The following is a 21491-nucleotide window of genomic DNA, read 5'->3' on the forward strand; positions in this document are numbered from 1 at the left end:
TATGATTATGATAATATTAGACTTGTTCAAAATTTTTAATATAAGCTGTTTAAACTAATCAATTTAATTCCACGTCCTTTAAACTTTAATAGTATGTCCAAAATAACTTCGGTTAGTAATTGGTTTATGCATGATATTACTTTATGTAATAAAATAAATTTTAATAATTTGAAATTTGTGTTGGAGAAGAAGTCTGTCTAGAAAAACAATACTTGCTTCAATGAACACTATAAAGTCATTTTCGATAAATATTATTTATCCTCACTAATTAAGTGATAGACTAGATCTATAAATACGTATTTAGAATACAATGAAATACTTCTTTATATTGATGCAAGGACGACTCAAATAAGAGAAATAGAAAAGTGGGTTAGCATTTTACAACGATTTGTTATAGTAGATTTAAATTTTCTATAATGAAGCACTTTCGTATTAGCGAGTTATTTTTTCTATTCATTCCATATTCAAATGCTTTATAGCAAATTCAACTTCATTGTAGCAAACGTATTTTCATAATAATGTGTTTTTAACCTAGGATGAGTGGTATTTTACCTAAACACAAGAGAGAAATATTTTAAGGTTGAAAAATTAAGACCTAAATATGAGAAAACTAAATCATTGTATTATTGTTTGTTTTCGTATCTAATGAAATCCTGCCTCCCAACTCCCAACTAACCACATAAGTCGCTTGTGTATTTATTTATTTATTTTTTTAAAAATTGTTGTTTGCTTAGGTTATTGTTTTTATTTTTGTCTTTTATTATATTTTCTATTTTATTTACTTTTGCAATTAAAATTCATTATAAACAAAATTCTCAAGCGAGCACAATAAATGCTATCTCGAGCATACTGTCGTCTGTGAACAAAAATGTTTGGTTATGTTGCATTTGACAAAAACAAAACATAAAGATTAATATTAATATTACGTTGATAAACGAATTTCATAAATTTTCTCTTATATACCCAACATGATGCTCTCATCACATCCCTAGGCAACGTCAGCAAGCGAGAAAATTTATTAAAAATCAAATCATCAATGTAACGTTAAAGTTATAAGAAAAAGTTTGTGAGATTCGTTTGTTACTCTATCGTTATTGAGCTGCAGCAAACTTGTCAAAATTAAAATCCGTGTTTTTTAAACTGCATTAAAATAGAGGTAAAGAAAATAAGAATTTATTTGGAGAATAGAAGATAAAGAGAGATTTTTACAATTTCTTAAACGTGTGTAAAATAGCTACACAAAAACCCTTTGCATTTGGGTTTTAGCATTTCACCCACGCCACTGCATGTATTGTCTACCACATGCTTAATATATAAATATGATCATCAATGGATATTATCACCATTTAAATTAATAAATATTTACTTTTGGATGAGTGTGGAACAGGCAAATAGTCTTACTAGTCATATGCTTTCCTAAACAATAACTGGATGAGTGTGTTGTAGACTTGTAGTCAACGTCGTTCCAAGATTCTCTCGCTGTTATAACCACATTCAACAGTACCCATTTTGTTTTTTGTAAAGATAGTAAGCTCAGCTTGTCGTCAATCAGATTCCTCCCATCAAACCAGTGCCAGAGATTAGCTTGCTTTAATCTTTCACTCTTTCTCACTACTTCTGCTGAATCACCTCAGATACATGGCCCTTCTTGTAGGATTCATGTACCATCTGCTGCATATAGAGATCATCCGTCTCCTCAAGAAGAAGCGGCTTGACCCTCACTTTTCTGTACCCGAGATTAATGAGCTTAATATCTACAAGCTCGATCCCTCTGAATTACCAGGTTAGTGGGTTGTTCATGCCATCAGTTAGTCAGATATCACCCTCTGAACAACACAGAACAATTTTTTTTTGTTTTTGTTCTTATGTGAATTGAATTGTGATGCAGGGCTTTCAGAAATTAAGTCCGATGAACAAGTGTGGAGCTTTTTCTGTGAACCAGATTACAAGTACGCAAACAGTAAACGTGCCAACCGAAAAACTGGTAGTGGAAACTGGAAAATAACCGGTAAACCCCTTAAAGTCAAGGATAAAACTGGGAAAGTGATCGGTAGCAAAAAGAATTTGGTTTACCATAAACGTGTTGCTTCGAAGATGGTCAAGACTGACTGGCTCATGTACGAGTTCTCTGTTAAGGACAGCTCACGTTATAAGGTGTATTGGTTTCTTTTTCTCATTTCTCATTTTTGGAGTTTACTGAACTACTGTTTATGGGTTTTCTTAATTTATGCTTTAGTGATGAATTTATCTATTGAACATAAATCTTCTTCTGCTAGTTTTCATCTGTATATACTCTGTTTTTGTATTAATGGTTGAAGATTGAAAAGATGGATGAGCGAGATAGAAACTAGATTTCGGTTTTGATGAAATTTACTGCGGTTAGCTTGAAAATATTTTATACTAAGCATTCTAGACGATCCAACACATTTTATTTTTCTTTTTTTGGTTTTGCAGAAGGATTTTGTTTTCTGCGACATTAAAAAAAATCCGGATGCCAAGTCTAATATTTCAACTTCCGATGATGATCAACATCAACCAAGTCAGAGTTTGGCTTCTGATGCTGAAACCTATGCTACAGAAAAAGCTTCTACAGAGGTGAGATGGAGGATGTCTCGGCCACTTGTCAATATCAAGTTGTACATAATGCGGCAGAAAAGTATCCAAATCTAATACTTGTTTATCTATTGCCTCAGGTAGTAGAATCTCAGCAACCTTCGACTCACGGTTTGAGAAATAACTCTTTGGAAGTGAGAAAATTCATCTTATTTATGGGCAGTTTTCATTACCAATACATATCTTATAATCATACAATTAATGCTTGTTTCTCTATGATTCTTATTTCAGGTGGAATCCGAGGTACAATCAAATCGCAACTTGTTTCCTGATACAGGAAATAATTTTGTGCCAAATACTTCTTCTATGGTGAGGGATGATTCCTTGTGCAAGTGTTTAGTACCGATTTTTGTACACATTCTCTATAATTAATACTTATTCATCTATAATTATTACTTCAGGAAGAACCTCAACTACTATCAAATCAAAATTTGGGTTTTGGTCCGAGAAATAATTTTGCAGATAATTATACTTCTCCTGTGGTGAGTGTGCACATGCCTTTATGGTAGTTTTTAATTACTATTAATTTATGCATATGGTACCTGAGCAAAAATATTCTCACAATTAATGCATTGTTTATGATTTTCACTTCAGGAAGTAGAACCTGGACTAATATCAAATCCCAATTTGGTTTCTGATCAAAAAAATCCTTTTATACCAATTGCATCTTCAATGGTAAAGATGCGCGCATGACTTATTGTTGCTTTTACTTATGTATACTGTTCATGAAAAACTGTATTCACACAGTCAATACTTGTTTGTCTATGATTCTTACTTTAGGTACAAACTCAATCACTATCAGTTCCCAATTTAGAATCTGATTCAAAAAATCAATTTGTCCCAAATACTTCTTCAATGGTAACTATGTATAAACATATTTTAGGCTAGTTTTTAGTATAAAATATACATTTATGGTGCATGAGACTATTGTCACATTACAAATGATTGCTTGTCTATGACTTCAACTTCAGCTACAGTCAAGTTAGAATTTCAATTCTGATCCAGGAAATCATTCTCCACCATGTACTAATTCTTCAATAGTGAGGATGAACATGCATGCTGGTTTATTTAATTTTAGTGAGAAAAAAAGCATCTTATGGGTAGTTCTCATTACAAATAGATATCTTCTGTTCACACAATTAATTGTTGCTTCTCTATAATTCTTATTTCAGGTGGAATCTGAGTTACAATCAAATCACAGTTTGGTTTCTGATACAGGAAATTATTTTGCAACGAATACTTCTACCATGGTAAGGAAGATCACGTGCCTTATGTAGTTTTTAGTATTAACTTATACATATGGTGCATGATAAACTTATTTGTTGTCTCTGATTCTTACTACAGGAAGAACCTCAACTACTATCAAATCAAAATTTGGGCTTTGATACGAGAAATTATTTATTTGCAGATAATACTTCTTCAATGGTGAGGGTGCATGCATACCCTTATAGTACGATGAACAAGTGTGGAACTTTTTCTGAACCGTATTATAAGTATGCAAATAGCAAACGTGCCAACCGAAAAACCAGGACAGGATACTGGAAAATAACAGGTAAAGGAGTGTCGTCAAGGATAAAGTGACAAAATCATCGGAAGCAAAAAGACTTTGGTTTTCTACAAACGTGGTGGTGCTTCTAAGGAGGCAAAACTGACTGGGTCTGCATGATTTCTATGTTAAGGACAAACCCTCTTTTAAGGTATATGCTTTGTCGCTTTTCTCTTATCTTCTGCTTTTCTTTTTTACCATTAGTTCTACCTTAACCTTGTGCTTTTTTCAGAGGGATTAGCTTTTGTTACATCGAAAAGAATCCAAAAAGCAAGGCGATTATCTAAATCCCGATGATGGTGAATCATATCACAATTTGGCTTCTGATTCTGAAAATACAGAGAGTCTTTTACAGAGGTGAGATTTAGAGTATTGTTTCATGGCCATTTTTCTGTATCAAGTTAATCTTGTTTGTCCAAGAAAGCAGAAATTATGTTGTACCAAATACTTGCAGTTCAATGTGAGGTTACTTAAATACATATGTATATTGATTTCAGGTAGAACTTCAACTACTAGAGCAGCACAGTTCGGCTTCTGATCCTGGAAATCAAGTTTCAGCAGATACTTCTCCAATGGTGAGGATTTTTAGTAGTTTTTAGTGTTGAGTTCTACCACTGATGCATGTAAAACATATTCACACATGCAGCTAATTCTTGTCTGTCTTTGAATGTTCCTGTCAGGAGGATGCTCAAAAAATTGAAGAATTACTTGAAGAATTCAATGGACTCCTCGCACACAGTCGCCAATTAATCCAGAACAGGGATCAATTCCTCCCATACTCAAACGGCTTTAGTAGTGAGACAGACTCTTCTGCTGACACAGACACTCATGACATCGATACATTTGTCAATGAGATGTTTGTGGACTATCCTCCAGCAGCATGTGTTAATCACAATTAAAAGTTGCAGGGGAATACTGTTATTATTATTGACATTGTAAGAGTGCTTTACTATATCCCAGTTCTGTAATAGTTTGAGAATAATGTTTGAACAAACAAGTTATCCACACCTGTTAATACACCGGAAAAACTTATATGAGTAATGTAATCATTTGCTTGATTGACGTGATGAGACCGTTTAAAGAATAAAGACACACAATATCACTAATTTTTAAAATCACCTCTTACTCTACGGTGGTGTTTATGATAAATAGAATAGACAGTTATTCATAAATCATAATGATGGGTGAATGACAAGAAATTGTAAATATGTGAATAACATTATTGATAGGCTCACCATATTAACCAGTTAGATGGTGAAACAGTCTCACATAATATTTCTCTACAACAGGACAGTATATTATTGAGCTATAAGTTCTTGAAGATAGTTATAGTATTTATTAAAATAAATTATGTTAAGGGATTAAAGCAACACTATATGGGGTCAATCAGCATATAGTCAAGAGTCAATTTTTACTCAAAAACCCAAAATAATGAGAAGCATTTTATTAGGATTGAATATGTTTAATTTAACCAAATTATGGTTTATATAGTTTCTCAAGTATATTATCACAAATAAAGATTCATTTTGTTATGTAACTATAAAACTCTTATAATTTTAATTATTTAAGAAAAACATTAGAATGAAAAAAGAATTTTAAAATCTAACTTCAATTTTGAAACACAATTATTCAAGAAAAAATATTTAAGATTATTTAAGAATTCAGTTTGGTTATTTGCAGTTCCTTTTTTTGCGCGTTTGTGGTTTGGCTTGCGCTGCTTTGGTGCCTTGGTGTTGGTGGCTGCTTCTTCATTCGGTCTGTTTCTTGGTTCTCCATGCTAATTCTAGTTGTGAAGACTTGTTTGGCCTCGTTTTGGTCTGCAGCTTCTGTGTCAGGCAGTGTTTTGCTGGTCCTTTCATGGCCTTTAAAAGGGCATTTTGTATAGTCACCTGGCTGGGTTTTTTTTTTAATGTTCTTGGGGTGTAGGGGTGTGTCAAAGGGTTGTATCTTAGGTGTTTTGCTCCTTGTGTGCGTTGTCCCTTGCTAATGCATATAGGGTTGTGCTGTCTCGGATCTTCGGCTTAGGTATTTTCTTCATCCTTTATAAAATTATAGTTACCAAAAAAAATTCTAGAAATTTAGAAAATAAGAGTAGCACCAGGACAGCGTGTGATATAAGGGGACTCTTTGTAATAATGAAATCTGAAGAGAAGGAGAAGAAAATTCTAGAAAGAAAGTGAAGGGAGGAAAATTAGTTTGAAAAAAGAGAAGGTGGGGTAGCACGAATATGGACTATTGTGTTATTTTTACGTTCACACTTGAAATTAAATAATTTTTATTTTTTATTTTTTCTTTTTGACTACCGTTATTTAACAGCCCCGGTATAGTAATCAAATAATACTTAGATTTTAGAAATTATAGAAAGAAAGATCTTTACGGGGCTTCAAAAATAATAAAAATATTTTATAGTAAAGTTTTGGTATTTATAAAACAGTAAAAGATAATTTGATAATATTTACTAGCTCATAACAGTTCTATAATGATTATTAACGACGGGAGGATTTTTGTTATTTCCAAAATCCAAAAAAAATTTTTTTTATTACATCACACGTGATGGGGTCTTGTCTTTTAACTCTTTATTATATTTTGAAAAAATTATATAGTTTTTTATGCTGTCATTAAACATTATGAAAGGGTTTATAAGTATAACACAATTCTTTTTTACATTAACAAGACTTGATTATTGTGATAAAAGTGAAAAAAAAAAATGATTTTAATAAATCAATTATGATTCGATAATATTAGACTTGTTCAAAATTTTTAATATAAGCGTTTAAACTAATCAATTTAATTCCACATCTTTAAACTTTAATAGTAGTCCAAAATAACTTCGGGTAGTATTTAGTTTATGCAAATATTACTATGTAATAAAATAAATTTAATAATTTGAAATTTGTGTTGGCGAAGACGCCTGGAAAAACAATACTTGCTTCAATGAACATTATAAAGTCATTTTTGATAAATATTATTTATCCTCGCCTAATTAAGTGATAGATTAGATCTATAAAAAGTATTTAGGATATATAAAATACTTCTTTATATTGATTAAGGACGACTCAAAAAGAGAAATAGAAAGTGGGTTTGCATTTTACAATGATTTGTTATAGTAGATTTAAATTTTTATAACGAAGCACTTTCGCTATTAGCAAGTTATTTTTTATTATTGCATATTCAAATGCTTTATAGCACATTCAACTTCATTGTAGCAACGATCTTCATAACATGTGTTTTTAATAGAAGAGTGACTTTTACCTAATTAGTTTATCAGTTAAAAAAGTGAACTATAAGCAATATAAAAAGATGTTAAACCCTAGAGAAATTTGGGAAAAAACACATCTAACAGAGAGTTAGCAAACCAAACACAAGAGAGAAATATTTAAGGTTGAAAAATTAAGACCTAAATATGAGAAACTAAATCATTGTATTATTTTGTTTTCGTATCTAATGAAATCCTGCCTCCCAACTCCCAACTAACCACATAAGTCGCTTGTGTATTATTTATTTTTTTTTAAAAATTGTGTTTGCTTAGGTTATTGTTTTATTTTGTCTTTATTTTATATTTTCTATTTTATTTGCTTTTGCAATTAAAATTCATTATAAACAAAATTCTCAAGCGAGCACAATAAATGCTATCTGAGCATACTGTCTCTGTGAACAAAATGTTGGTTATGTTGCATTTGACAAAAACAAAACATAAAGATTAATTAATTACGTTGATAAACGTTCATAAATTTTTCTCTTATACCCAAATGATGCTCTATCACATCCCTAGGCAACGTCAGCAAGAGAGAAAATTTATTAAAAATCAAATATCAATGTAAGTTAAAGTTATAAGAAAAAGTTTGTGAGATTGTTTGTTACTTATCGTTATTGAGCTGCAGCAAATTTGTCAAAATTAAAATCGGTGTTTTTTAAACTGCATTAAAATAGAGGTAAAGAAATAAGAATTTATTGGAGAATAGAAGATAAAGAGAGATTTTTACAATTTCTAAACGTGTGAAAATAGCTACACAAAAAACCTTTGCATTTGGGTTTTAGCATTTCACCACGCCACTGCAGTATTGTCTACCACATGCTAAATATAAATATGACATCAATGGATATTATACCCATTTAAATAATAAATATTTACTTTCGGATGAGTGTGGAACAGGGAAATAGTCTTACTAGTCATATGTTTCCTAAACAATACTGGATGAGTGTGTGTAGACTTGTAGCAACGTCGTTAAGAATCTCTCGCTGTTAACCACATTCAACAGTACATTTGTTTTTTTTGTAAAGATAGTAAGCTCAGCTTGTCGTAATCAGATTCCTCCCATCAAACAGGCAGAGATTAGCTGTTTAATCCTTAACGAGAATATGGAGCAGAACTTTCTTCAATTTGACCCAGCTCCTCGTCAGATTGAACCGGATACTACACGCAGGACCCCAGACTATTTTTTGTGATGGCCATAAGTTACATTCCACTGGAAAGTACTGATATTTCCTGTTGTGTTTTTGTAGATGTCATGCAAATTTGAGTTGTGTTTTTTAGTTGAGGGAGAGTCAAAAGAAACCATTGTTGTCGTCATTCTTTTGGATGGAGTTACTCTGTGAGTTTATAGGTTTGATATGTAGAAGGTTCTTTTGTATTCTAAAATGGGAAGAAAATAGAAATAACAAGCTGGTGTTTTGCCTTGTGAATTTACATCCTTAGGTGAAACATTCACTGATTCCAATTTTGCTTTTTATATATGTGAGAGCTGATTTATGTAGCATTTCTTCTTGAATTATATTGCTTAATGTTGCTGTGACCAGTGTTTTAATAACCAACCCAGGTGAAACTTGGCAATGGCAAGTGGTCGGGTCCTGGGTTGACTGGTTTGATTGGTGGGTCAAATCGGTGTTCAAAGGTTTGAAATTTAACAAAAATACTCTCGAAAATTCCTTTAAGTCCCTATAGGCTTGAAATCTTGTAAAAACCCTCAAACACCATCAACTATGTCGACAACTCAAGGTAAATAGGGCCTGTTTTTTATGATGACAACACTCCTTATCACCACGAACACTCTCCTCAATCTTCTAACCCAAACTCATCTCACCTCTCTCTTTTGCTTCGCCAATCGTTGGCAACAACTTGTTGTCACGATTTATTTTTACAATTTTCGATCGATTCACTCACTGGATCACCTCCGTCACCAGCTTTTCACTCACCAACCCTTCCTTTTTAAAACTCCCAACATCACAGTCTTTAATTGTTCGTCAATTGTCGTCTTGATTTTTAAGGTTTTTTGATAAATAGTAAAATTGGTAACTTGGTTTGATGAAAGCCTCGGTCCGGTACCGTCCAATTGGCTGTCCGGGCTGGGTTTTAAACATCTGGAAATGTTGGAAATTTAAAGCTAAATCAACTAATTGACATAGCCTTGAGTAATTCACCCAAAGGAAAGTGACAGATGAAGTCACTGACTGGTCTCCTAGTGCTACTGATATCTTTATAATTAAGATAAGGCACATGTTTGACTTGGACCCAATAACTTGTGAAAGAAGTGGACACGTTGTTATCTTGTTTAACAGAAATAAAAAGAAGAAAGGGAATGGCTTCCAATTGAAGAAAGCGAGTGGAATTGGAAAATGTATAATAGGTGGGGACCTGATGGGGTGGGGCCTTACACTACTTGGGGCGCACGGTTGTGTACTGTAGTGTCACTATTCCACCCTCATTAGTTGGCATACAAGTATTGGAGATTTAATTGAATAAAGGACTTCAGAAAAGAGGCCAATCAATTCAAAATAAGTTGTATAAATACACGGTTAATAATTATTAATTAAATATTACATCAATAATATTCTGTATAAAAATAACATTCATATAGTCATAAAAAAATTTTGGTCCTAACTTAGATCAATTATCAATAAGAATAAATTTTATATTGTAATAAATTGTAATTTTTCTAAATCTCAAGTGTCTTAAGATTCTTACCTCCACGTAATAATAATTATCTATATATTATAAAAAATATATATTATGTTACACTAAAAGTTTAAGATGAAATAAAATATTTATCTAAAATTGTTTGAAATAATGATTTATTTTTAAAGTTGTTACTATGTCTTTTGAACTTGTCAACATGGACACTATAATGTATTTATAGAATATACTAGGATTTGACATGCTCCATTAATATTTATCTTTTTTTACCAATATCTATCTCCTTTATCAATGACTATACTTAAATTTGACATACTCCATTAATTAATTATTAATGTAATATATATTTTATTTTTATATCAATTACAATAAAGATTATCAATTACAATAAAGATAATTAAGTTAAAACAATAATTTTTGTAATTACTAAGTTAAAATAGATAATGAAATACTGAAAAGAAAATTCTCTTGGATTTTATCATTTTTATTAAAGAAAACTTTATGAACAGTGTTATAATTAACTTCGCTTGAAAGATTCTGAGGCTGACGCTGTTATGAACTCACTCAATAGTAGCGTTTGTGTATATATAGTAAGCTCAGCAGCACCAATTCGTAAAGCCAAATTCTTCTCTTCAAACCATACACCTTGCTCTTGCTCTTGCTCTAACTCTTTCTCTGCACTGAATCAGAAATGGGTCCTCTTATAGGATTCATGTACCGTCTCCTGCACATAGAGATCATCCGTCTTCTCAAGAAGAAAAGGCTTGACCCTTGTGACTGTTTCCCCGGCATCAATGAAGTTGATATCTACAAGCTCGATCCCTCTGAGTTGCCTGGTAATTAGTGGATTCAAGCTTTCACTTAATCATACTTCAACTTTAATTGTTTGTTTTGTTAATGTTGTAGTGAATTGTTATGCAGGACTTTCAGAGACCAAGTCCGATGAACAAGTGTGGAACTTTTTCTGTGAACCGTATTATAAGTATGCAAACAGCAAATGTGCCAACCGAAAAACGAGGACAGGATACTGGAAAATAACAGGTAAAGGATGTGTCGTCAAGGATAAAAGTGACAAAATCATCGGAAGCAAAAAGACTTTGGTTTTCTACAAACGTGGTGGTGCTTCTAAGGAGGCCAAAACTGACTGGGTCATGCATGAATTCTATGTTAAGGAGAACCCTCTTTATAAGGTATATGCTTTGTTCGCTTCTCTTCTATCTTCTTGCTTTTCTTTTTTTACCATTAGTTCTACCTTAACCTTGTTGCTTTTTTCAGAGGGATTTAGCTTTCTGTTACATCGAAAAGAATCCAAAAAGCAAGTCGATTATCTCAACTCCCGATGATGGTGAATCATATCACAATTTGGCTTCTGATTCTGAAAATACAGAGAGTCTTTCTACAGAGGTGAGATTTAGAGTATTTTTTCATGGCTATTTTTCAGTATCAAGTTAATCTTGTTTGTCCAAGAAAACAGAAGTCATTTTGTACCAAATACTTGCAGTTCAATAGTGATGTTACTTAAATACATATGTATATTGATTTCAGGTAGAACTTCAACTACTAGAGCAGCACAGTTCGGCTTCTGATCCTGGAAATCAAGTTTCAGCAGATACTTCTCCAATGGTGAGGATTTTTAATAGTTTTTAGTGTTGAGTTCTACCACTGATGCATGTAAAACATATTCACACATGCAGCTAATTCTTGTCTGTCTTTGAATGTTCCTGCTCAGGAGGATGCTCAACAAATTGAAGAATTACTTGAAGAATTCAATGCACTCCTCGCACCACAGTCGCCAATAATCCAGAACAGGGATCCATTCCTCCCCATACTCAAACGGCTTTAGTAGTAGACAGACTCTTCCTGCTGACACGACACTCATGACATCGATACATTTGTCAATGAGATGTTTGGGGACTATCCTCCAGCAGCTGTGTTAATCACAATTAAAAGTTGCAGGGGAATACTGTATTATTATTGACATTGTAAGAGGTGTTCTATATTCCAGTTCTGTAATAGTTTGAGAATAATGTTTGAACAAAACAAGTATCCACATGTTTAATCACCGGAAAAACTATATGAGATTAAGTCATCTTTGCTTGATGACGTGATGAGACCGTTTAAGAATAAAGACACACATATCACTATTTTAAAATACCTCTTACCTTACGGTGGGGTTTATGATAAATTAGAATAGACAGTATCTAAAATATAATGATGGGGAATGACAAAAATTTGATAAATAGTGAATAACATTATGAAAGTCTCACATATTAACCAGTTAGGGTGAAACAGTCTCACATAAAATTTTCTCTACATACAGGACAGTATATTATTGAGCTATAAGTTCTTGAAGATAGTTATAGTATTTATTAAAATAAATTATGTTTAAGGGATTAAAGCAACACTATTGGGATTCAATCAAGCATAAGTCAAGAGTCAATTTCTACTCAAAAGCCCAAACTAATGAGCAAGATCTTTTAAGGATGATATGTTTAATTTAACCAAATTATGGTTTATATAGGTCTCAAGTATATTATCACAATAAAGATTCATTTTGTTATGTAACTATAAAACTCTATAATTTTAATTATTTAAGAAAAAATCATTAGAATGAAAAAGAATTTTAAAATCTAACTCAATTTTGAAACACAATATTTCAAGAAAAAATATTTAAGAATTTAAGAATCAGTTTGGTTATGCAGTTCCTTTTTTTGCGCGTTTTGTGGTTTGGCTTGCGCTGCTTTGGTGCCTTTGGGGTTGGTGGTGCTTCTCATTCGGCTCTGTTTCTTGGTTCTCCAAGCTAATTCTGTAGTTGTGAAGACTCTGATTTTGGCCGTTTTTGGTCTGCAGCTTCTGTGTCAGGCAGTGTTTTTGCTGGGCCTTTCATGGCCTTTAAAAGGGCATTTGTATAGTCACCTGGCGTGGTTTTTTTTTAATTGTTCTGGGGTGTGGTGGGTGTGTCAAAGGGTTGTATCTTAGGTGCTTTTTGCTCCTTTGTGTGCGTTGTCCTTGCTAATGCATATAGGGTTGTGCTGTCTCGGATCCTTCGGCTTAGGTATATTTCTTCATCCTTTATAAAATTAAGTTACCAAAAAATTCTAGAAAATTCTAGAAAATAAGAGTAGCACCAGGACAGCGTGTGATATAAGGGGACTCTTTTTAATAATGAATCTGAAGAGAAGGAGAAGAAAATTCTAGAAAGAAAGTGAAGGGAGGAAAATTAGTTTGAAAAAAGAGAAGGTGGGGTAGCACGATATGGACTATTGTGTTATTTCTACGTTCACACTGAAATTAATATAATTTTTTATTTTTTATTTTCTCTTTTGATACCGTTATTTAACGTCGGATAGATAATCAAATAAACTTTAGATTTTAGAAATTATAGAAAGAAAGGAATCTTTACGGGGCTTCAAAAATAATAAAAATATTTTATAGTTAAAGTTTTGGTATTTATATAAACAGTAAAAAGATAATTTGATAATATTTACTAGCTCAAAAACGTTCTATAATGATTTATACGACGGGAGGATTTTTGTTATTTCCAAAATCTCAAAAAAAATTTTTATTATACAATCACACTGTGGGGTCTATGTCTTTTAACTCTTATTATAATTTTTGAAAAAAAAATCATAGTTTTTTAGCTGTCATTAAACATTATGAAAGGGTTTATAAGTATAACACAATTCTTTTTTACATTAACAAGACTTGATTATTGTGATAAAAGTGAAAAAAAAAAAATGATTTTAATAAATCAATTATGATTCTGATAATATTAGACTTGTTCAAATTAATATAAGCTGTTTAAACTAATCAATTTAATTCCACATCCTTTAAACTTTAATAGTATGTCCAAAATAACTTCGGTTAGTATTTAGTTATGCCTAATATTACTTTATGTAATAAAATAATTTAATAATTGAAATTTGTGTTGGCGAAGACGCCTGTCTGGAAAAACAATACTTGCTTCAATGACATTATAAATCATTTTTGATAAATATTATTTATCCCGCTAATTAAGTGAAGATTAGATCTATAAATACGTATTTAGGATACTATAAAAATAATTCTTTATATTGATGTAAGGACGACTCAAATAAGAGAAATAGAAAAGTGGGTTTGCATTTTACAATGATTTGTTATAGTGATTTAAATTTTCTATAACGAAGCACTTTCGCTTATAGCAAGTTATTTTTTCTATTCATTGCATATTCAAATGCTTTATAGCACATTCAACTCATTGTAGCAAACGTATCTTCATAACATGTGTTTTACATAGAGTGACATACCAATAAAGTATATCAGTTAAAAAAGTGAACTATAAGCAATAAAAGATGTTAAACCTAGAGAAATTGGAAAAACACATCTAAACAGAGAGTTAGAAACCTAAACACAAGAGAGAAATATTTTAAGTTGAAAATAGACCTAAATATGAGAAAACTAAATCATGTATTATGTTTGTTTTCGTATCTAATGAAATCCTGCCTCCAACTCCCCACAACCACATAAGTCGCTGTGTTGTATTTATTTTTTTTTTAAAAATTGTTGTTTGCTTAGGGGATTGTTTTTATTTTTGTCTTTATTTATTTTCTATTTATTGCTTTGCAATAAAAATCATTATAAACAAAATTCTCAAGCGAGCACAATAAATGCTATCTCGGCATAGTCGTCTGGAACAAAAATGTTTGGTTATGTGCATTGACAAAAACAAAACATAAAGATTAATATAATTACGTTGATAAACGAATTTCTAAATTCTCTTCATATACCCAACATGATGCTCTCATCACATCCCTAAGCAAGCGCAAGCGAAAAATTTATTAAAAATCAAATCATCAATGTAACGGTAAAGTATAAGAAAAAGTTTGTGAGATTCGTTGTTATCTATCGTTATTGAGCTGCAGCAAATTGTCAAAATTAAAATCGGTGTTTTTTAAACGCATAAAGAGGTAAAGAAAATAAGATTTATTTGGAGAATAGAAGATAAAGAGAGATTTTTACAATTTCTTAAACGTGTGTAAAATAGCTACACAAAAACCTTTGCATTTGGGTTTTAGCATTTCACCCACGCCACTGCATGTATTGTCTACCACATGCTAATATAATAGATGATCATCAGGATATTATCACCATTTAAATTAATAAATATTTACTTTCGGATGGATGTGGAACAGGGAAATAGTCTTATAATCATATGCTTTCCTAAACATAAATGGATGAGGTGTGTTGTAGACTTGTAGTAACGTCGTTCAAGATTCTCTGCGTGTTATAACCACATTCAACAGTATCCATTGTTGTTTTTGTAAAGATAGTAAGCTCAGCTTGTGTCAATCAGATCTCTCCCATCAAACCAGGCCAGAGATTAGCTTGCTTTATCCTTCACTCTTTCTCACTACTTCTGCTGACACCTCAGATACATGGCCTTCTTGTAGGATTCATGACCATCTGGGATATAGAGTCATCACCGTTCCTCAAGAAGAAGCGGCTTGACCTCACTTTTCTGTACCCGAGATTAATGAGCTTAAATCTACAAGCTCGATCCCTCTGAATTACCAGGTTAGTGGGTTGTTCATGCCATCAGTTAGTCAGATATCCCCCTCTGAACAACACAGACAATTTTTTTTGGTTTTTTCTTATGTGAATTGAATTGTGATGCAGGGCTTTCAGAAATTAAGTCCGATGAAAAGTGTGGCTTTTCTGTGAACCAGATTACAAGTACGCAAACAGCAAACGTGCCAACGAAAAACTGGTAGTGGAAACTGGAAAATAACCGGTAAACCCCTTAAAGTCAAGGATAAAACTGGGAAAGTGATCGGTAGCAAAAAGAATTTGGTTTACCATAAACGTGTTGCTTCGAAGATGGTCAAGACTGACGGCTCATGTACGAGTTCCTGTTAAGGACAGTCACGTTATAAGGTGTATTGGTTTCTTTTTTCATTTCCATTTTGGAGTTTACTGAACTACTGTTTATGGGTTTTCTTAATTTATGCTTTAGTGATGAATTTATTATTGAACATAAATCTTCGTCTGCTAGTTTTCATCTGTATATACTCTGTTTTTGTATTACTGGTTCAAGATTGAAAAGAGGATGAGCGAGATAGAAACTAGATTTCGGTTTTGATGAAATTTGCTGCGGTTAGCTGGAATATTGATACTAAGCATTCTAGACGACGTCCAACACATTTTATTTTTCTTTTTGGGTTGCAGAAGGATTTCGTTTTCTGCGACATTAAAAAAATCCGGATGCCAAGTATATTTTCAATCCGATGATGATCAACATCAACCAAGTCAGAGTTTGGCTTCGATGCTGAAACCTATGCTACAGAAAAAGCTTCTACAGAGGTGAGATGGAGGATGTTCGGCCACTTGTCAATATCAAGTTGTACATAATGCGGCAGAAAAGTATCCAAATAATACTTGTTATCTATTGCCTCAGGTAGTAATCTCAGCAACCTTCGATTCGGTTTGAGAATATTTTTGGAGTGAGAAAATTCATCTTATTTATGGGTAGTTTTCATTACCAATACATATCTTATAATCATACAATTAATGCTTGTTTCTCTATGATTCTTATTTCAGGTGGAATCGAGGTACACAAATCGCAACTTGGTTCCGATACAGGAAATAATTTTGTGCCAATACTTCTTCTATGGTGAGGGATGATTCCTTATGGAAGTGTTTAGTACCGATTTTATACACATTCTCCATAATTAATGCTTATTCATCTATAATTATACTTCAGGAAGAACCTCAACTACTAAAATCAAATTTGGGTTTTGATACGAGAAATAATTTTGCAGATAATTATACTTCTCCTATGGTGAGTGGGCACATGCCTTTATGGTAGTTTTTAATTACTATTAATTATGCATATGTACCTGAGCAAAAATATTCTCACAATTAATGCTTTGTTTATGATTTTCACTCCAGGAAGTAGAACCTGGACTAATATCAAATCCCAATTTGGTTCTGATCAAAAAATCCTTTTTACCAATTGCATCTCAATGGTAAAGATGCGCGCATGACTTATTGTTGCTTTACTATGTATACTGTTCATGAAAAACTGTATTCACACAATCAATACTTGTTTGTCTTATGATTCTATTAGGTACAAACTCAATCACTATCAGTTCCCAATTTAGAATCTGATTCAAAAAATCAATTTGTCCCAATACTTCTTCAATGTAACTATGTATAAACTATTTTAGGCTAGTTTTTAGTATAAATTATACATTTAGGTGCATGAGAATATGTCACATTAAAAATGATTGCTTCTATGACTTCAACTTCAGCTACAGTCAAGTTAGAATTTCAATTCTGATCCAGGAAATCATTCTCCACCAGTACTAATTCTTCAATAATAGTGAGAGAACATGCTGGGTTTATTATTTTAGTGAGAAAAAAAGCATCTTATGGGTGTTCTCATTAAATAGATATCTTCTGTTCACAATTATTTTTCGTTTCTTTAATTCTTATTCAGGGGAATCGAGTTACAATCAAATCACTGTTTGGTTTCTGATACAGGAAATTATTTTGCAACGAATACTTCTACCATGGTAAGGAAGATCACGTGTCTTATGTGTTTGTATTAACTTATACATATGGTGCATGATAAACTATTTGTTGTCTCTGATTCTACACAGGAAGAAACTACACTACTATCAAATCAAAATTTGGGCTTTGATACGAGAAATTATTTATTTGCAGATAATACTTCTTCAATGGTGAGGGTGCATGCATACCCTTATTAATGCTTCATGAACCTATTGTCACATATAAATCTAATGCTTGTTTGTTTATGATTTTCCCTTAACCTCAGCTGCTACCACATCAAATTGGATTCTTAATGGTGAGGATGAATATGCTGGTTGTTTTTAGTATTACTTATAATTGTGCATGAAAAATATATTCACAAAACTAATGCTTGTTTGTTTATAATTTTTACTTCAATAGGTGGGACATCAACTATTATCAAATCACAATATGGTTTTTGATCCAATGAATTATTCTGCACCATGTACTTCTTCATGGTGAGGATGAACATGCTGGTTGCTTAGATAATACAAGTTAGTTAATATATATATATATAAATATTATTAATATGGGGTAAATGAAAAATATATTCGACACACTTCAGTTTGTCTTGTTTTAATTTTTCCTTCAGCAGGTGGGACCTCAACTACTATCAAATGATCAAAATGTGGTTTTTGGTCCAATAAATCATTCTGCATCAATGACCTCTTCAATGGTGAGTATGCACGACTCATAGTATTTTTTTAATCAACTTTTATATGGATGTAGTACATGAATAACAGATTCGCAGTGGACTAATGCTTGTTTGTGGATGTTTCTCATCTACAGCAGGTAGAATCTCCACTACTATCAAATCAGAATTTGGTTTTTGATCCAATGAATAATTCTGCACCATGTACTTCTTCAATGGTGAGGATGAACATGCTGGTTGTTTTTTAGTAATAACAAGTTATATATATTGTAAATGAAAAATATATTCACACAGTTCAAGTTTGTCTGTTTTCAATTTTTTCTTCGGCAGGTGGGACCTCAACTACTATCAAATCAAAATTTGGTTTTTGATCCAATAAATCATTATGCACCAATTGCGTCTTCAATGGTTAGTATGCACATGACTCATAGCAGCTTTTAAATCAACTTATATATGGATGTAGTGCATGAATAACAGATTCACAGTGGACTAAGGCTTGTTTGTTGACGATGTTTTTCATTTACAGCAGGTAGAATCTCAACCACTATCAAATCAGAATTTGGTTTCTGATTATTCAAGAAATTATTTAGTGCCAAATACTTCTTCCATGGTATGAGGATGAACATGCTCCCTTATGATAGTTTTTAGTATTAACTTAATAAATATTTTCCATGACAAATGTATTTACACAACTAAAGTACTTGTTCATCTATATTCTTATTCCAGGTAGGACATGATCAGCTGCTGTCAAATAACAATTTCTTTTCTGATCCAAGAAATCATTTTGCGCCAAATACTTGTTTAATGGTGAGGATAAGCATGCGTACGTTATGGTAGATTTAGTATCAAGCTACACATATATATGATGCATATATAAAAAACTTATTTATACAACTAATGCTTGCTTTGTCTCCTCTTCCGTATTTCAGGTACATCCTCAAGTTGCAGAATTATTTGCGCAATTCACTGCACTATTAGGGCGTTATTTGCTGAATCAGAGCTTAGTGTCCGCACCGCAGTGGCAAATTAATCCACAACAAGGATCCTATTCCTCCCTGTACTCAAACGGCGACTTTGGTAATAACTGTACTTCGTCAAGCTCTGAGTTTCATAGAGGGCTTGAAGATGCCTGGATTGCACAAGGGAGTTTCCAGGATAAACATCCTGAAGAAGCGACTGGGCAGGACTTTTCCTACTGATAACACCAACGCTTTCATGGATGGGCAATCTGTGGACAATCCTCTGGATCTAAATTAAATTCTGCGGGAGAATATTATTATAATATTGTTGACATTTGAAGAATGGTGTATTCATCTTTTACTTTATATCAGTGTTGTGTAATCGTTTGAGAATAATGGCTCCTATCTTTTTGGGCCTTCTTGTTTAAAAATATTGAAAACTATAGTTATAATCTATATCTATTCCGGATACTTCTGGAGCACGTTTAATGGGAATGAATGCTTGTTTAAATTAAAGAACTAACAAAATATTTCTCATTAACCGATCAACCTGCCAAGTGTAAATATCAATATCAACTAAAATTAAAATCCTAGTATCAATGCGTACGTGCTCCTAGTTCAAGAAGAGGGAAATGGTAACTGAGCCATGAAGGAAGAGGAGAGAGTTAAGAGTCATTGAATTGGGTGGGTTGCATAAATATGAAAGAAGAAGAGTTATAATTATTTAAAATGGGGAAAGAAAGAGAACTAAAGTGATTCTTTGCTAAAAAAGAGAGAAATCCCTTAATACCAGGCAGCAGAATGTGAGACCGATCATATCCCGTTTTGTTTTCACATCAATTTTTATTTTATTTTTATTTTTCACTTTGTTCCGTTTCTGTTGCTTTTGCTGCCACTGCCTTTGTTTTTCTTTCTTGCACTCCAACTTCATTTCCCTCTCTTATGTCAAATATATTTGTACATCACTCTTCTCTTTTAACATTTTATCCACACTCTCCTTTTGGAGCAAGTGTCAAATTTTATCCCAAAAATTATGATTTAATTTTTTTAAATTTAATTAAATAAATGATTTTGGTTTGAATAAAGAAGAGGGAGAATGGAGATGGGTGACGAGAGAGGACAAAATTATGAAAGTTAATGCATCCGGCCGGGGCCAGCCTCGATTTCTCATCTTACATCTTTATATTTATAAACTATAGTCATCATCATCTCTTCACATACCCAAATATTTTCTCAAATAAATTCAAAATTAAATTAAAATCCCAGCTGTGTTGAAGAAGAGAAGGTGGTGTATCGTATCAAGTAGGTTTGAAATTGGAATTAACTGTAATTAGCTACTTGTTGGGCAAAAAAAAGTCCTTGGCCTTAATAGGCCTAAGGGGAAGACACATTCAACAAAGCTCGAAGTCATGACCCAATTCCAATTGGGTTCATGACATGGTTCGCATATTAGGCTCGCTCATTACACCTACCATGTTGCTCACTACTTGAGTCCAATCAATAAAGGCCCCGATTCGTTTGGACCTCATCATCAGCTTGTCTGGGTCCGAGCCCAGTGATCCAAGACCACCTATTGGACTTAGTGTCTACTTGGACCTCAAGGTTGCCTAGTTACTCCGGCACTATCCGGATTCTATCGAAGACATCCATTACTATCCTAATTCATCTGAAGGAAGCCTATATGTGTAAAAGCTTCGGCTCTAGCCTCTCTAGGGCAGCCCTTTAGTGGTACACAAACCTTCCAAATGACTCAATTAGCTCATTCGCCCAGCTCACCGACACCTTCGTTGAGCAATTCGCCAGCAGCAAGAAACTCGAGAAGCTATCAGCCGACCTATACAGAGTCGACTAGAGAGGGGGAAGCCGTTGAGAGAGTACGTCAGTAGATTCAATAAAGAAAAAGTCTCCATCCTATCCTATAATCCAGAGACAGCGGTAGATGTTTTCAGAAAGGGTCTCCTTCCTAATGGAGAACTATACAAAGACCTAACTAAACTTGGTTGTACCTCAATGGAAGATGCTAGCCATAGTAGTGATCCAGATCAGATAGGAGGAAGACGAGGCGAACCGAATGAGGAATGCTAGATATGATGACCGTCACCAAAAGCAGAGTGAAAGAAGGCCAGAATCTAGATCATATGAGCCCCGACATCAACCATTGTCCCTCAGTTCGAGTAGAATCAAAAGGCCATATGATCGTCAGCTAGCCAAGGCCACAAATAGGCCATCCAGATCAAACCA

The 21491-nt window shown here is 32.9% G+C and overlaps 4 protein-coding genes across 7 annotated transcripts; all 4 read left to right on the forward strand.

Annotated features, from left to right (window-relative positions):
• Positions 1-1472: 1472 nt before the first annotated feature.
• On the forward strand, positions 1473-2791 carry LOC116136183 (protein FEZ-like). Its single transcript, XM_031421890.1, has 3 exons — positions 1473-1783; positions 1889-2595; positions 2694-2791. The coding sequence occupies exons 1-2, from the start codon at positions 1639-1641 to the stop codon at positions 2314-2316; spliced, it is 573 nt and encodes a 190-aa protein (XP_031277750.1). The 5' UTR covers positions 1473-1638; the 3' UTR covers positions 2317-2595; positions 2694-2791.
• On the forward strand, positions 2601-17982 carry LOC116136138. The gene is made up of 7 exons (XM_031421842.1): positions 2601-2693; positions 2845-2922; positions 3015-3095; positions 3208-3288; positions 3786-3863; positions 3958-4038; positions 17887-17982. The coding sequence occupies exons 1-7, from the start codon at positions 2601-2603 to the stop codon at positions 17965-17967; spliced, it is 573 nt and encodes a 190-aa protein (XP_031277702.1). The 3' UTR covers positions 17968-17982.
• Positions 10728-12025, forward strand: LOC116136181 (NAC domain-containing protein 16-like). Its single transcript, XM_031421883.1, has 5 exons — positions 10728-10906; positions 10992-11260; positions 11346-11474; positions 11616-11693; positions 11800-12025. The coding sequence occupies exons 1-5, from the start codon at positions 10762-10764 to the stop codon at positions 11911-11913; spliced, it is 735 nt and encodes a 244-aa protein (XP_031277743.1). The 5' UTR covers positions 10728-10761; the 3' UTR covers positions 11914-12025.
• Positions 17983-17988: 6 nt separating the features above from the next.
• On the forward strand, positions 17989-19737 carry LOC116136182. Of its 4 annotated transcripts, none has more exons than XM_031421888.1 (7): positions 17989-18097; positions 18232-18315; positions 18429-18509; positions 18622-18699; positions 18821-18901; positions 19018-19098; positions 19221-19737. In XM_031421888.1, exons 1-7 carry the CDS (start codon positions 18083-18085, stop codon positions 19488-19490), a joined length of 690 nt encoding a protein of 229 aa, XP_031277748.1. In that variant the 5' UTR covers positions 17989-18082; the 3' UTR covers positions 19491-19737. The 4 variants fall into 4 exon arrangements, with proteins under 4 accessions (XP_031277748.1, XP_031277749.1, XP_031277746.1 ...); XM_031421886.1 differs by having other exon boundaries at positions 17990-18097; positions 18818-18901; XM_031421887.1 differs by having other exon boundaries at positions 18003-18097; positions 18235-18315; positions 18818-18901.
• The last annotated feature ends 1754 nt before the right edge of the window (positions 19738-21491 follow it).

This window comes from Pistacia vera, unplaced genomic scaffold (genome assembly GCF_008641045.1).
Source record: "Pistacia vera cultivar Batoury unplaced genomic scaffold, PisVer_v2 Contig31, whole genome shotgun sequence".
Lineage (NCBI taxonomy): Eukaryota > Viridiplantae > Streptophyta > Magnoliopsida > Sapindales > Anacardiaceae > Pistacia > Pistacia vera.